This window comes from Scyliorhinus torazame, chromosome 14 (genome assembly GCF_047496885.1).
Source record: "Scyliorhinus torazame isolate Kashiwa2021f chromosome 14, sScyTor2.1, whole genome shotgun sequence".
NCBI lineage: Eukaryota > Metazoa > Chordata > Chondrichthyes > Carcharhiniformes > Scyliorhinidae > Scyliorhinus > Scyliorhinus torazame.
The window spans coordinates 121901751-121915225 of NC_092720.1; the positions used below are offsets into that span (position 1 = coordinate 121901751).

Below are 13475 nucleotides of genomic sequence, written 5' to 3' on the forward strand. Positions count from 1 at the left end.
GAAAATATAAGCCTGCCACCCTGGCAGTGCCAGGCTGGGTCTCAGGTGACACTGCCAGGGTGCTACCCTGCCCATAAGGCACTTGGGGGCCTCCAATCCCCTGGGAGAATCCCACAACTGCCGATCCGTCTGGTCCCCATTTGTGGAGACGAGTACTGAATGGCACTCGCCTGAGTCTCCAAGGAGAGGGAGTTAGAACCCACGCCTTGGGTAGATCTCGGGAATGCTTCAAAGTGAGACGAGCTATCTCACTCTAATATGCAGATTTGCCAGAAAGTGATCCTGGCCACAATGGACAGGATTCACATTGTGACGTATCGCCAGATCACATTAGATCTCGCGAGGCGTGACGAGCCAGTTTTATCCTGGAAGAGGGATCTCCCGGCATCTGCCGGCCGCTCTGCTTTCCGGGCGTAACGTGGCCGATAGATCTCACCCGGGACTAAAAGTTTAAATGAAGTTTTAGTTTTTGCCCTGATGAAGTAATCAATTGAACAATTGTATTTTATTTTTCAGGTAATAAAGGTGCAGTGGGAGTGTCCTTCATGTTTAACGGTACATCCTTTGGATTTGTCAACAGTCACCTGACCTCAGGAAGCGAGAAGAAGTTAAGGTAAAAGGGAAGAGAAACTGATGAGGTTTTTACCCTGGGAAGGGTTGAAATGGTGGGTGAGGTATTGCACAAGCGTTAAATGTTGTTTTGAAGAGTCATGTTAAACTCGAAGCGTTAACTCTCCACAGATGTTGTGGGTCTGCTGAGTTTTTTCTGCACTTTTAGTTTCCTTTCCGGATTTACGGCATCCAACGCGTTTTGCTTTTATTTTGGCAACTTGGATTATAACTCTTATTTCCTCTAGGAATACGTGAGTTAAACCCCCCCCTTATTGCATTCAGAAACTCAATATAAATTGACTACATTTGTAAATGATAGAAAATTATGAGGGGTTGGTGAATCTGAGGTGATGCTTGACGAAGAAAGACTTGCGCAGGATCTTAGAGTCTTGCCTGTTGGCGGGATTTACCAGTGCCGCCAAATCTGTGGATTTTTGATGCCTCGGGAAAATACTTTCAGAGCTCAATTAGAGATTCTGGGAAGTCTCTTCGGCTCAGCAAATAATCCTGAGAGTTGGGATTTAGATTTATTCTCAAATTCTTCGCAACTGATTTTCCCTTTTCGCTGTGGCACCACAATAATGTTCTTGCCTCCAAATCTGAAGTTCGTGGGTTTAAGTCCCACTGCAGTGACCTGACTACAAAATCTAGTGCTGAAGGAGTGCTGCACTGCTGACGATGCTGTCTTTCCAATGGGACTTTAAGCCAATGCAACATCTGCTCTTTCTGGTGGATGTAAAAGATCCCATATTACTATTCAAAGAAGAGCAGGGGAGTTCTCCTGGTATCCTGACCAACACTTATCCTTCAACCAGCACAACTGAAGAAACAGATGATCTCATGGCTGCTTGTGGGAGCTTGCTGTGCACTAAGTCAATGCCACTTTTTCTACATTACACCAGCGACTACACTTCGAAAGTACTTAATTTACTGTTGAGCATTATAGGGTGTCCTTTGGTCATGAAAGGTGCTGTATAAATGTTAGTCTTTCTTTTATGGAAGTTTACCTAGCTATCACTATGCAATTGGTGCCTGTCCAAGATATCCCAGTACATCTGGCTTCTGGATCAGGGTTCCTGACACTGGGATTCAGCCACAAAATTGGCCGTGCTGCATTTCGATCTACCCCCTGCTGGTTCTTTTTTTATATAAATTTAGAGTCCCCAATTCTATTTTCCAATTAAAGGCCAATTTGCCGTGGCCAATCTACCTACGCTGCACATCTTTAGGTTTGTGGGGCTGAGACACACACTGACACGGGGAGAATGCGCAAACTCCACACGTACAGTGACCCAAGGCCGGGATCGAATCCGGGTCCTCAGTGCCGTGGGGCAGCAGTGCAAACTGCTTTGCCACCGTGTCGCCTTACCCTCTGTTAAGTCAGTGGTAAATATACCGCCTGGAACTGTCTTGAAGCAACTAGGTCACACAGTCTTGGCCTCATGACCATGCTGAGCCGAGTGACTTAATTTGGTCAGAGCGACTAGATTCCTAACGGAACGGAAGGTACGTGCGATGAGAGGAAACATTTTTATGCAGCAAGTTGTTATGACCTGGAATGCACTGTCTGTGAGGGTGGTGGAAACAGACTCAATAATAACTCTTCAAAGTAAATTGGATAAATACTTGAAAAACTATGGGGACAGAGCTGGACAGTAGGATTAATTGGCTCGCTCTTTCAAAGAGACGGGATGGGTGTAATAGGCTGAATGTCCTCCTGCATGCTGCATGATCCTATGAACCCCAGAGCAAAGGTGTCAGAGAAGGAAAGCGTCATCTTAATGATTGAAAATTAAGGGCATCTCTTTTTTTTTTGAGGACCTTGGATTTTTCTAATCTGTTCTACTTTTCCCCTTTGACAGACGGAACCAGAATTACGTCAATATTCTGCGCTTTCTGAACCTCGGAGATAAGAAGTTAAGTCCGTTTGACATCACTAATCGGTTCACACACCTCTTCTGGCTTGGAGATTTGAACTACAGAGTGGAGCTTCCATCACAGGTCAGGGCAGCAGGCTATGTAACCATTCTTGCCACTACAGTCACAGTTTATAGGTCCCATTTTAGTAATACCCTCTCTGAATCATTCTTCCTCGCTTTGCTGAAGGCACTGGCCGACGCCAGGGTCCCACGGCTGCCAGCAACCATTGTGCCACCCACCCATGTGAGCCTAAAAGGTGGGTGCCAGCATTTCAGCCATGAGAGGGGTGAAGCCTATGCCACCCCAAGTAGTAAGAAGTCTTACAGCACCAGGAATGAATGTTCACCTGAGGAAGGAGCAGTGCTCCGAAAGCTAGTTATTTGAAACAAAGCTGTTGGACTTTAACCTGGTGTTGTAAGACTTCTTGCTGTGCTCACTCCAGTCCAATGCCGGCATCTCCACATCATGGACCCCAAGTAGTGACTGAGGATTGAGTGAAGTCATTCGGCCCAGCGCAGTGCCCCACAGAGAGATGGGTTCGCATCCGTACTCCAGTGTTTTGTGACTGAGGTTCCAAAAGAGCCCAAAGAGCCCAAGGAATCTTCAGGTCATTTGAAAATGATTAAATTTTTCCAGATATATTCTTGCATTTCATGAAAAATAATGATTAATTTGTTCAATAGTGTTTTGCTTTGTTTTCTTTTACATGTATATACATATGGTGGGAGAGGAGGGAGCTGCAATTCCACAGAATTTCGCAAGATATTATTGGGTTCCTTAACCAAAAAAATAGTTGAAAATCACTACTCTCATCATTCGAGCTGTGAACTCTCTGTACAGCTGCCCTTCACCCCAATGCTAAAGTGGACAGATGTGAAGCATTTTACAAAGAGTTTGCTGTGAAACTCAGGAATTCTCCATTCGCGAGAGCTTTGGATGCTCAGTCAATGAACATATTCAAGACTGTGAATGATAGACTTTTTTCGCAGTAAGGAAATCAAAGGACAAGGGGGAAGGGCGGTAAAGTGGAGTTGAGGTAGAAATTCATTTGGAACTCTCTCCAATGATACAGCAGGCTTGATGGACTGCTTGGCCTATTGAATATGCCAACACATGGGCCCATCCTCACACACACACACACATGTGCGCACGCATGCACACATACACACATGGCCACAGAGGGCCTTTCATTCCTGACAGGTGACATGGGATGGCTCTTGAGGGTAATGAATGCTCAGGCTTTCATTACCAGAGGCCTGGCAATACAAGGTGTGATGAAACTGCCACAGGGAACAAGGAGGGAGATGCCTAACAAGATAGAAGCGGGATTTTCTGCTCCTTCCTGTTGGTGGGATCTCCCAGTCCAGCCAAAGGCACCCCCCCCCCCCCCCCCCCCCCCCGCCTACCTCCAGCCATTGCAGGTTCCCCTGAAGGTGGGATCTCCCAGTCCCAGTCCAGCCAAAGGCACCCCCCACACCCCAGCCATTGCAGGTTCCCCAGCACCAGGATAGGTGAGCCATGCAAATCGCCATTAGCTTTGAGCAGATCAGTAGATCCTGCTTGCAGCCAACCGCCAGAAATACACCACGAGGGGGGCTGCAAATCCCAGCTGGAGTCTTCGTGTGAGATCTCTCCCGTGGGGTGAATTTCCCTGCTGGGATTCTCCTGTAGATGCCATCTGTGCAATGACCGAAAATGAAGCAAGAAAGTTATATTTTGTTTTAACAGTGCACTCATTTGGACTGGGTTCCCTAATGAGTGCAGAGTGAGACAGGATGATGAAGCATTGGGTATGAGGCCTTGTTGCCTTCTTGGCTGGTCCATGGTACATTTTCTAAAGAAAATCACATTGGGGGAAAGCTAATGATTTCCCAGCAGGCTTGATAATTAACCTCAGTACCAGAAGAGGAATAAAACCACCCTGGTTTCCTTCTCCTGTATTACAAATCCAGACCAGACCCGAACAGTGGCTAGGATACTGGACCAAAACCCCAATATTTTCGTTCAGTTTTAAGACCGTGTGGAGAGAATGATTCGCTCCAGGAGTGATTGCATGAAGAAATAGGGATTTGGCGTTTTGAAAAGAAAACTTCACTATGAATTCAATATTAACTTTTTTAATTTCACACCTGAAAAGAACAGCTTTCAATTAATCGTTAAACACTACTACTCCAAGGTCCCAGGTTCGATCCCGGCCCTGGGTCACTGTGTGGAGTTTGCACATTCTCCCCGTGTTTGTGTGGGTTTCGCCCCCACAACCCAAAAGATGTGCAGGGTAGGTTGATTGGCCACGCTAAATTGCCCTTAATTGGAAAAAATTAATTGGGTACTCTAAATTTATAAAAAAAACACTGCTACTCAATTTCCCATTAAACGACAAAAGAAATACACAGCTCTCAATCTAGCTCACTGTGGGAGAATTATAGGCTCAGCTGTCAATCTTTATGTGAGACGCTTTCAGGTAGGGTAATAAACAGCTCAATGACCATTTTGAATTCATTGTAATCAGACAACTGGACCAATAATTCAAACTATTTAATTACTTCTTGGGGATTTTATTGCGTTATTTTTAAAATCAAAATTGAAATCCCCTTTTCTTAAAATATATTTAAAATATTTCTCACCGAGGTAGGGCTTTCTAGCACAGGATGACATTGTGATTCAACATCTCTTGTTTTTGAGCAGGAGGCTGAGAATATTGTGGAGAAAGTCAAGCAGCAACAGTACCAGGAATTACTCACCAAGGACCAGCTGATCATGGAGAAGAATGACAAGAAGGTTTTCCTTCAATTCGGTAATAACATATAGCAATAGTGCAAGGAATGTGAAGCTGTGTGAAGGGCCAAAATGTGGACCAGGGCCTGCATGGACCTCAATGAGCTTGGGCCTGGGCCAAGGCCAAGGCCTAGTCCTCCATGGGCCTGGGTCTCAGCTTGAGCCTCCAGGAAAGACAAAATCAGCATTCTGAACCTGTTATGGCTCTGTTAAATCAAACTTTCTCCTCAGACTTATACAAAGGTTATCAATGAATTCTTCATGAGACTCTTTCTAATTGGATATCTTTGTCTTTGCTCCAAAGTAGAAGACAAATCTTAGTAGCTTAGCTCATTACATATTGGGCAGATTAATGTCATAGAGTCATAGAATCATAGAATTTACAGTGCAGAAGGAGGCCATTCAGTCCATCGAGTCTGCACCGGCCCTTGAAAAGCGCACTCTATCCGAGCCCACACCTCCACCCTATCCCCGTAACCCCGCCCAACCTTTTTGGACACTAAGTGCAATTTAGCATGGCCAATCCACCTAACCTGCACATCTTTGGACTGTGGGAGGAAACCGGAGCACCCGGAGGAAACCCACGCAGACATGGGGGGAGAGTGTGCAAACTCCACACAGACAAGGACCCAAGCAGGGAATCGACCCTGGGACCCTGGAGCTGCAAAGCCACAGTGCTAACCACTGTGCTACTGTGCTGCCCATGTCGGCGTGAAATTTAGTATCGAGAAAAGTGGTGATTCATTTTGTGGGGAAGAATTAGATATCATGTACACTAAATGGTAAAAATATAATAGATGAGCGGAGTAGAGAGAATTAAGGATTAAAATACACAAATTTGTTGAAGTGATTTCTTCCCACCAGTCTCGAAACTGAGGCCAGGTGAGAAACGGCCCTTAAATGACCAATAATTTGCCACTGAAAGGCCTCAATTGGGGCTGGTCCTCGTCTGTCCCATGTACAATTGTGGGCAGTTAAGGGACGGGCAGGTGGATGGTAGGAAGGACATCCAGGGAATTTTCAGGGTCACACCGGCTGGTGGTAGGAAGGCTGTGAAATTATTCCCAACATTTTGACAGGACAGCGTTGGTCTTGTCTCTAACAGCTTTTGTGGCGGAAATCACTGCTGAGGCTCAATGTTGAGCCTTACCTCTTATTATCTTCTAGTGAGGAATGAAAGCTGTTGTCTGTTGTGGTGGGGTGAACAGAGGTGACTCACAGTTTTGAATCTGGCACAATTTTCGGCAGAACATAGTTACAGAGTGTGTTGGAACTTTACCGGGTGTGCACAATTGGCATCCTACTCTTGACGACCTGCCTGAGCTCTGCTCACTATGCCAAGGGGTGCAGTGATCTCTGATCTCCCTGGCTCACTGAGCTCATGCGCTGACAGGCATCCCCTATAAGGGGACAGAGATGGCTAGGCACACTGAACCATTCTGTATCATGACAGGGTGCTGAGCAGGGAACCAAAAAAGCAGGAAATAATTTTATTGTCGCATTTTTTTTTTACTGTAGAGGAAGAAGAGATCACCTTTCCTCCATCTTATCGTTACGAGCGTGATAGCAGAGACATTTACAACTACATCAAGCAAAAAGCCACTGGAGTGAGTATTAGCAATCATTCTTCCCAGGTTAATTTATGTTTTTCATGTACTTGCCAAGATGCAGTCCATACTTGCCAAGAAGCACTATGTCGTATCAGTGTTCTAGCATTATCTAATTCTATATACGTGGGCAGGGTGGGTATAGAGGGATATGAGCCAAATGCGGGCAAGTGGGAGTAGCTTCATGATAGAAACTGGGCGGCATGGACAAGCTGGATCAAAGGGATTGTTTCCATGCTGTATACATCTATGACTCTTTGCTCTATGATGTGTTGCTCAGGTCTATCCTTCTCTGAGTCACCTCCACACAGCTGTTCAACACTATGGACAGGATTTTCCGTGCAGGTTTCTGAATCCCACTGCCAGATTAAAGACGAACATGTGACTTATAACAATAATATTATAATCTTTATTATTGTCACAAGTAGGCTTACATTAACACTGCAATGAAGTTACTGTGAAAAGCCCCTAGTCGCCACACTCCGGCGCCTGTTCGGGTACACAGGTAGAATTCAGAATGTCCAATTCACCGAACAAGCACGCCTTTCGGGACTTGTGGAAGGAAACCGGAGCACCCGGAGGAAACCCACGCAGACATGGGGAAAAGGTGCAGTCTCCGCACAGACAGTGACCCAAGCCGGGAATCGAACCCGGGTCCCTGGCGCTGTGAAGCAACAGAGCTAACCACTGTGCTACCATGCCACTTGGAGCACGAGTCGGCCAACCAGCTCCTCGAGCCTGCTCCGCCATTCAATAAGATCGTAGGTGATCTCATTGTGACCTCAACCCCACATTTCTGCTTATCCCCAGTAACCTTTCACTCCTTCGTTAATCTAGAATCTATCCATCTCTGCCTTAAAAATATTCAAAGACTCTGCTTCTACTGCCTTTTGAGGAAGAGAGTTCTAAAGACTCAAAATCCTCCGGGAGAAAACATTTCTCCTCACCTCTGCCTTGAATGAGCGACCACTTATATTTAGATTCTAGATCCTAGTTCTAGGTTCTCCACAAGTGGAAACATCCTCTACACATTCACCATGTCAAGACCCCTCGGATTCTTTTACGTTTCAATCAAGTCACCTCTTACTCTTCTAAACTCCAGTGGATACAAATCTAGTCTGTCCAACCTTTTCTCATTGGCCAACCCGTCCATTCCAGGTATTAGTCTAGTTAAACCTTCTCTGATCTGTCTCCAACGCATTTACATCCTTCCTTAAATACGGAGACCAATACTGTACACAATACTCCAGATGTGATCTCACCAATGCCCTGCACAACTGATGCATAACCTCCCTATTTATGTATTCAATTCCCCTTGCAATAAATAATAGTTCCATTAGCTTTCCTAATTACTTTCTGCATACTAATCTTTTGTGATTCATGCACTGAGGCACCCAGATTCCTCTGTATCTCGGAGCTCTTCAATCTCTCACCATTTAGATAATATGCTTCTCTTTTATTCTTCTTACCAAAATGGACAATTTCACATTTTCCCATACCATACACCATTAGCCAGGTCTTTGCCCATTTGCTTAGCCTATTTATATCCCTTAGTAGCCTTCTTATGTCATCTTCACAACTTACTTTCCTACATATCTTTATGCCATCAGCAAATTTAGCTACCATACCTTTGGTCCCTTCTTCCAAGTCATTAATTTAAATTGTAAAATGTTGAGGCTCCAGTAGTCATCCCTGTGGTGCATGACTTGTGCCACAGTGTCATCCACTGTCATATTATGATCGCTGCAACCTAGGTGCGCCATCACCATGAGGTTGTTAATTAATCCTATCTCATTGCACAGTATCTTGTCTAGTATAGCTTGCTCTCTGGTCGGCTCCAGTATGTGCTGTTCTAAGAAATTATCTGAAAACAGTTTATGAACTCCTCATCTAGGTTACCTTTGCCCATTTGATTTTCCCAGTCTCTACGTAGATTAAAATTCCCCATGATTATTGTGATATCTTTCTGACAAGTTCCCTTTATTCCTTTCTTTTTACTCTGTCCTACCATGTGTGTACGACAGGGATTCTATATACCATTCCCACAAGTACTTCTTGCCTTTATCATTTCTCATTTCTACCCAATCTGCTTCTACATTCTGATTTCATGAACCTATGTCTTCCCTCTCTATTCTGCCGTACCTTCATTAATTAACAGAGCCACCCCTCCACCTTTTCCTATCTTCCTGTCCTTCCTTAACGTCATGTACCCTTCAATAATCAGGTCCCAATCTGTGTCATCCTCTAGCCACATCTCTATAATGGCTATCAGATCGTACTTATTAATATCTATTTGCGCTATCAGTTCCCCTCTTTTGTTTCAAATGCTGCATGTATTCAGATACAGAACCCTTTTTTGTCCTTTTCTTATTTTTAAAAATAAATTTAGAGTACCCAATTCATTTTTTCCAATTAAGGGGCAATTTAGCATGGCCAATCCACCTAGCCTGCACATCTTTGTGTTGTGGGGGTGAAACCCATGCAAACATGGGGAGAATGTGCAAATCCCACACGAACAATGACCCAGAGCCGGGATCGAACCTGGGACCTCGGCGCCGTGAAGCAGCGATGGCGTTGTGCCACCGTGCTGCCCTTTTTTTTCTTTAACCTCTCGCCTTATCTGCTGATTTACTGTTAGATTTTTACTCTCTTTCCCTTTCTGTCCAGGTCTGTTTACCATTTCTCACATTAATACCTTTCTATCTTGCCTTGTCTCGACTCTTTGATTTACCGCATCTGCCCAAATTGATCCCTTGCCTCCACTATTTAATTAAAAATCTCCTCTACATCCCTGGTTCCGTGGCTCACTAGAATACTGGTCCCAGCACGGTTCAGGCATTGGCCATCCCAACAATACCACCACTTTCACAGCACCAGGGTCCCAGGTTCGATTCCCGGCTTGGGTCACTGTCTGTGTGGAGTCTGCACGTTCTCCCTGTATCTGCGTGGGTTTCCTCCGGGGGCTCCGATTTCCTCCCACAAGTCCTGAAAGACGTGCTGTTAGGTGAATTGGACATTCTGAATTTTCCCACAGTGTACCCGAACAGGCGCCAGGGTGTGGCGACTTGGGGCTTTTCACAGTAACTTCATTGCAGTGTTAATGTAAGCTTACTTGTGGCAATAAAGATTACTAAAATTAAAGAAAGTACTGGTGCCAGCGCCCCATGAACCAGAAACCATTTCTCCCACACAAGTTTTGGAGCCACACATTCATCTCTCTAACTTTATTTACCCTGTGTCAATTTGCACGTGGCTCAGGTAATAATCCAGAGACCTTTGAGGTCCTGCTGTTTTGATTTAGTGCCTAGCTCCTCATAATCTCTATGCAGAACCCCGTTGTTGGTCCTGCCTATGTCATTGGTACTTAGAGGGACCATGACCACTGAATCCTCCCAATCCCACTGCAGGTTCTCCTCTAGCCCTGAGCAGATGTCCTGAACCCTGGCGCTGGCAGGCAACACAGCCGTCCAGACCCACGCTCTTGACTGCAGAGAACAGTAGCTATCACCCTGTCTATACTATCAGTGGCACATTGTTCTTTGATCCCCCCACTTGAATGGCATCCTTCACTGTGGTGCCACAGTCAGTCCGCTCATCCATCTTGCAGCCCTTTACCTCATACATATATGTAGCAAGCACCTGGTACCTGTTGGCAAAATCAGGGGCTGAACCTACTTCAATTTACCTTAAGTGGCCATTAATTAGCTTTATCGGCTACCCATTGCGTGCAGACAATTTACCCTGCCGCACCAGCCTCATCCCACCTCCGGGAAACTGGCTCTGGGGCAGGACAGAACCAAGGAATCAATACACCACTGGTGCAGTTATTTATATTTCCCTTCCCAGCCCCAATTGGGGCTAAAAGTCCATCGCTATATATTTATTCATAGAATTTACAGTGCAGAAGGAGGCCATTCGGCCCATCGAGTCTGCACCGGCTCTTGGAAAGAGCATCCTACCCAAGGTCAACACCTCCACCCTATCCCCATAACCCAGTAACCCCACACAACACTAAGGGCAATTTTGGACACTAAGGGGCAATTTACCACGGCCAATCTACCTAACCTGCACATCTTTGGACTGTGGGAGGAAACCGGAGCACCCAGAGGAAACCCACGCACACACGGGGAGGATGTGCAGACTCCGCACAGACAGTGACCCAAGCCGGAATCGAACCTGGGACCCTGGAGCTGTGAAGCAATTGTGCTATCCACAATGCTACCGTGCTGCCCATTATTAGTTCCATTAAGTGGAGATTTTTCTATGTCTGTGAGTCTTGTCTTCCTATGCTGATCCTATGAATGGTCACCAACATCTCTCTTTCTGTGCTGGCTCTGTGCCCTGAGATGTCAATTGTTGTCTCATAGTTGAGCACATCCTGGGGAGGATATGATCAAGAAACCTTTGGCTGTGGTTTGGGACCTTGTATTCCAGTGATTTACATTCTCTGACATTTGGCGCAGATGAGCTGGCCCCGAATACAAGATCACCCAACATTTTAAGGAGGCCTTTGACCAGGCCTGACAGCAGGTTTCACCCTCAACAACAACACCTTGCAATTTTACCTCGTAAAACACTCCGAGGCACGTCACAGGAGAGTTATCAAACAAAACCGAACAGCAAGCCACATATAAAGGGTTTAGTCAAAGGAGTGTAGTTTCAGGAATGTCTTTAATGACGAGCAGGAGTTAAAAAGGCAAGCTTTAGGGAGGGAAATCCAGTGTTTAGGGCCTGGCCAGCTAGAGGCATGACCAGCAATGGTGGAGCAATTAAAATTGTGGATGCACAAGAGACCCGAATTGGATGTGCATCACGAACTTGGAGGGTTGGAGATCTCAGATAGATTGTAGTACTGGGGGGGAAACAGCAAGGAGGAATGGGTGAATAGAGTGTGGTCCTCTGCCGAGGGATTGTTCTGCATGCTTGGTAACTAATTGTTCTCTTCTCAGCTAAAGTACAACCTGCCGTCCTGGTGTGATCGAGTGCTGTGGAAAAGCTATCCCAATGTTCATGTCATGTGTCAGTCTTACGGTAAGGAGGATTTGTTTATTGGCTTTGTTGTCTGACTGAGCTGGAACTTCCATTTGACTGTGGTACATTTATAATGTTCTCTTCTTGCTAAGGGCGCAGTGAGTACATGCAGTCAACAACAGGCCTCAGCAAAGTCAATGCTTAAAATAAAGTCTAGCAGGAAATAGTCCTGCAGGCCCTTCTCACCACAGTCCACAAGCCCCTCTATGCAAGGGCACAAACTCACCAGTGAACACAAATACTCACATGCACAGTTTCCATCTGCGGAAAGCCACGCAGACAGTAACATGAAGCATTACACACACAGACATTGAGGGATCTCACCTACCTCTGGCACAGCCATGTTTCCAAGAAATTGGCTCCATTGGTAGCATTTATTTGGGGAAGATGGTGGGGTAGTGGTACTGTCACTAGATTAGTAATCTCATGAACATGGGTTCAAATCCCACTATGGCAGCTGGAGGAATTTAAAACATTTGATTAATTTTTTTAAATCTGCGATTGAAGCGAGTCCCAGTAATGGTGGCCATGAAACTCTTATTAATTGTTGTTAAAAACCCATCTGGTTTGAGGAAATGTCCTTTGAGGAAGTAAATCTACCATCTGGCCTGGCCGACATGTGATGCCAGACCCACAGCAATGTGGTTGACTCCTCTGCCCTCTGAAATAGCCTAGCAAGCCACTCAGTTCAAGGACAAGTAGGGACAGGCGTGAAATGCTGACCTTGCCAGCGACATCCAATGAAATAATTATTTTTAAAGTCTTACTTTTTGTGACCCAGAGATTTAGACACAAAATCTAGGCTAACATACCCGAGGGAGTGCTGCAATGTTTGAGGTGCCATCTTTTGGAAGAGACCTTAAACTGAGGCCTTGTTATACCCTCTCGGAGGGGGTGGGGGGGGGGGGTGGAACTCTTTGCCTGTGAGGGTAGTTGGAGTGAGGACAATTAATGATTTCAAAAGGAAATTAGTGGCCATTTGATGGGAAGGAAGATTGCAAGGCTAGGGGGATGGGACAGACTAGATTCCTCTACAGGGAGTCAACATGGATTCAATGAACTGAATGGTCTTCCATGTCATAAGGACTCATCAATGCTGTGGATTGTAACTAAAAGAAGGTAACGGCAGATCAGCTGACCAGGTTGGGCATTGCGGTTGCATTCCTGGGTGTCATAGGTGAAAAGAAGATGAGGATATTGGGAGGAACCCCTAGCAATACAGTTTTCTCTTGTTTCATGTGTTAGTACCAATACCCCCGCCCACCAAAAGACATTGAAATGATTGATTCCCTTCCCTTCCACCACTCTCTTGATAGTGAGTTCCAGGTTATTATCACTCTTTGCATAAAAATAGTTTTCCCTCACATCCCCACCTTGTCCAAAACCTTAAATCTATGTCACCTAATTCTTAACATTAGCCAATGGGAAGAGATTTCCTTTGTCCACCTTATTTAAATCTGTCATAATCTTGTCAAATATTATGGTCTGTGTCACTAAACAAAAAGTGTATGTTGAAAGTTGATTCGGGTT

General features: G+C 45.4%; 1 protein-coding gene across 2 annotated transcripts in view; it reads left to right on the plus strand.

Annotated features, from left to right (window-relative positions):
- The window catches only part of inpp5d (inositol polyphosphate-5-phosphatase D), a 212564-nt gene that overhangs the window by 105559 nt on the left and 93530 nt on the right, over positions 1–13475 (plus strand). For both annotated transcript variants that reach the window (XM_072474741.1, XM_072474742.1), the window contains exons 14-18: positions 517–613; positions 2475–2613; positions 5218–5326; positions 6826–6914; positions 11864–11945. In XM_072474741.1, coding sequence (XP_072330842.1) covers positions 517–613; positions 2475–2613; positions 5218–5326; positions 6826–6914; positions 11864–11945 — 516 coding nt within the window. The remainder of the gene's footprint in view (positions 1–516; positions 614–2474; positions 2614–5217; positions 5327–6825; positions 6915–11863; positions 11946–13475) is intronic.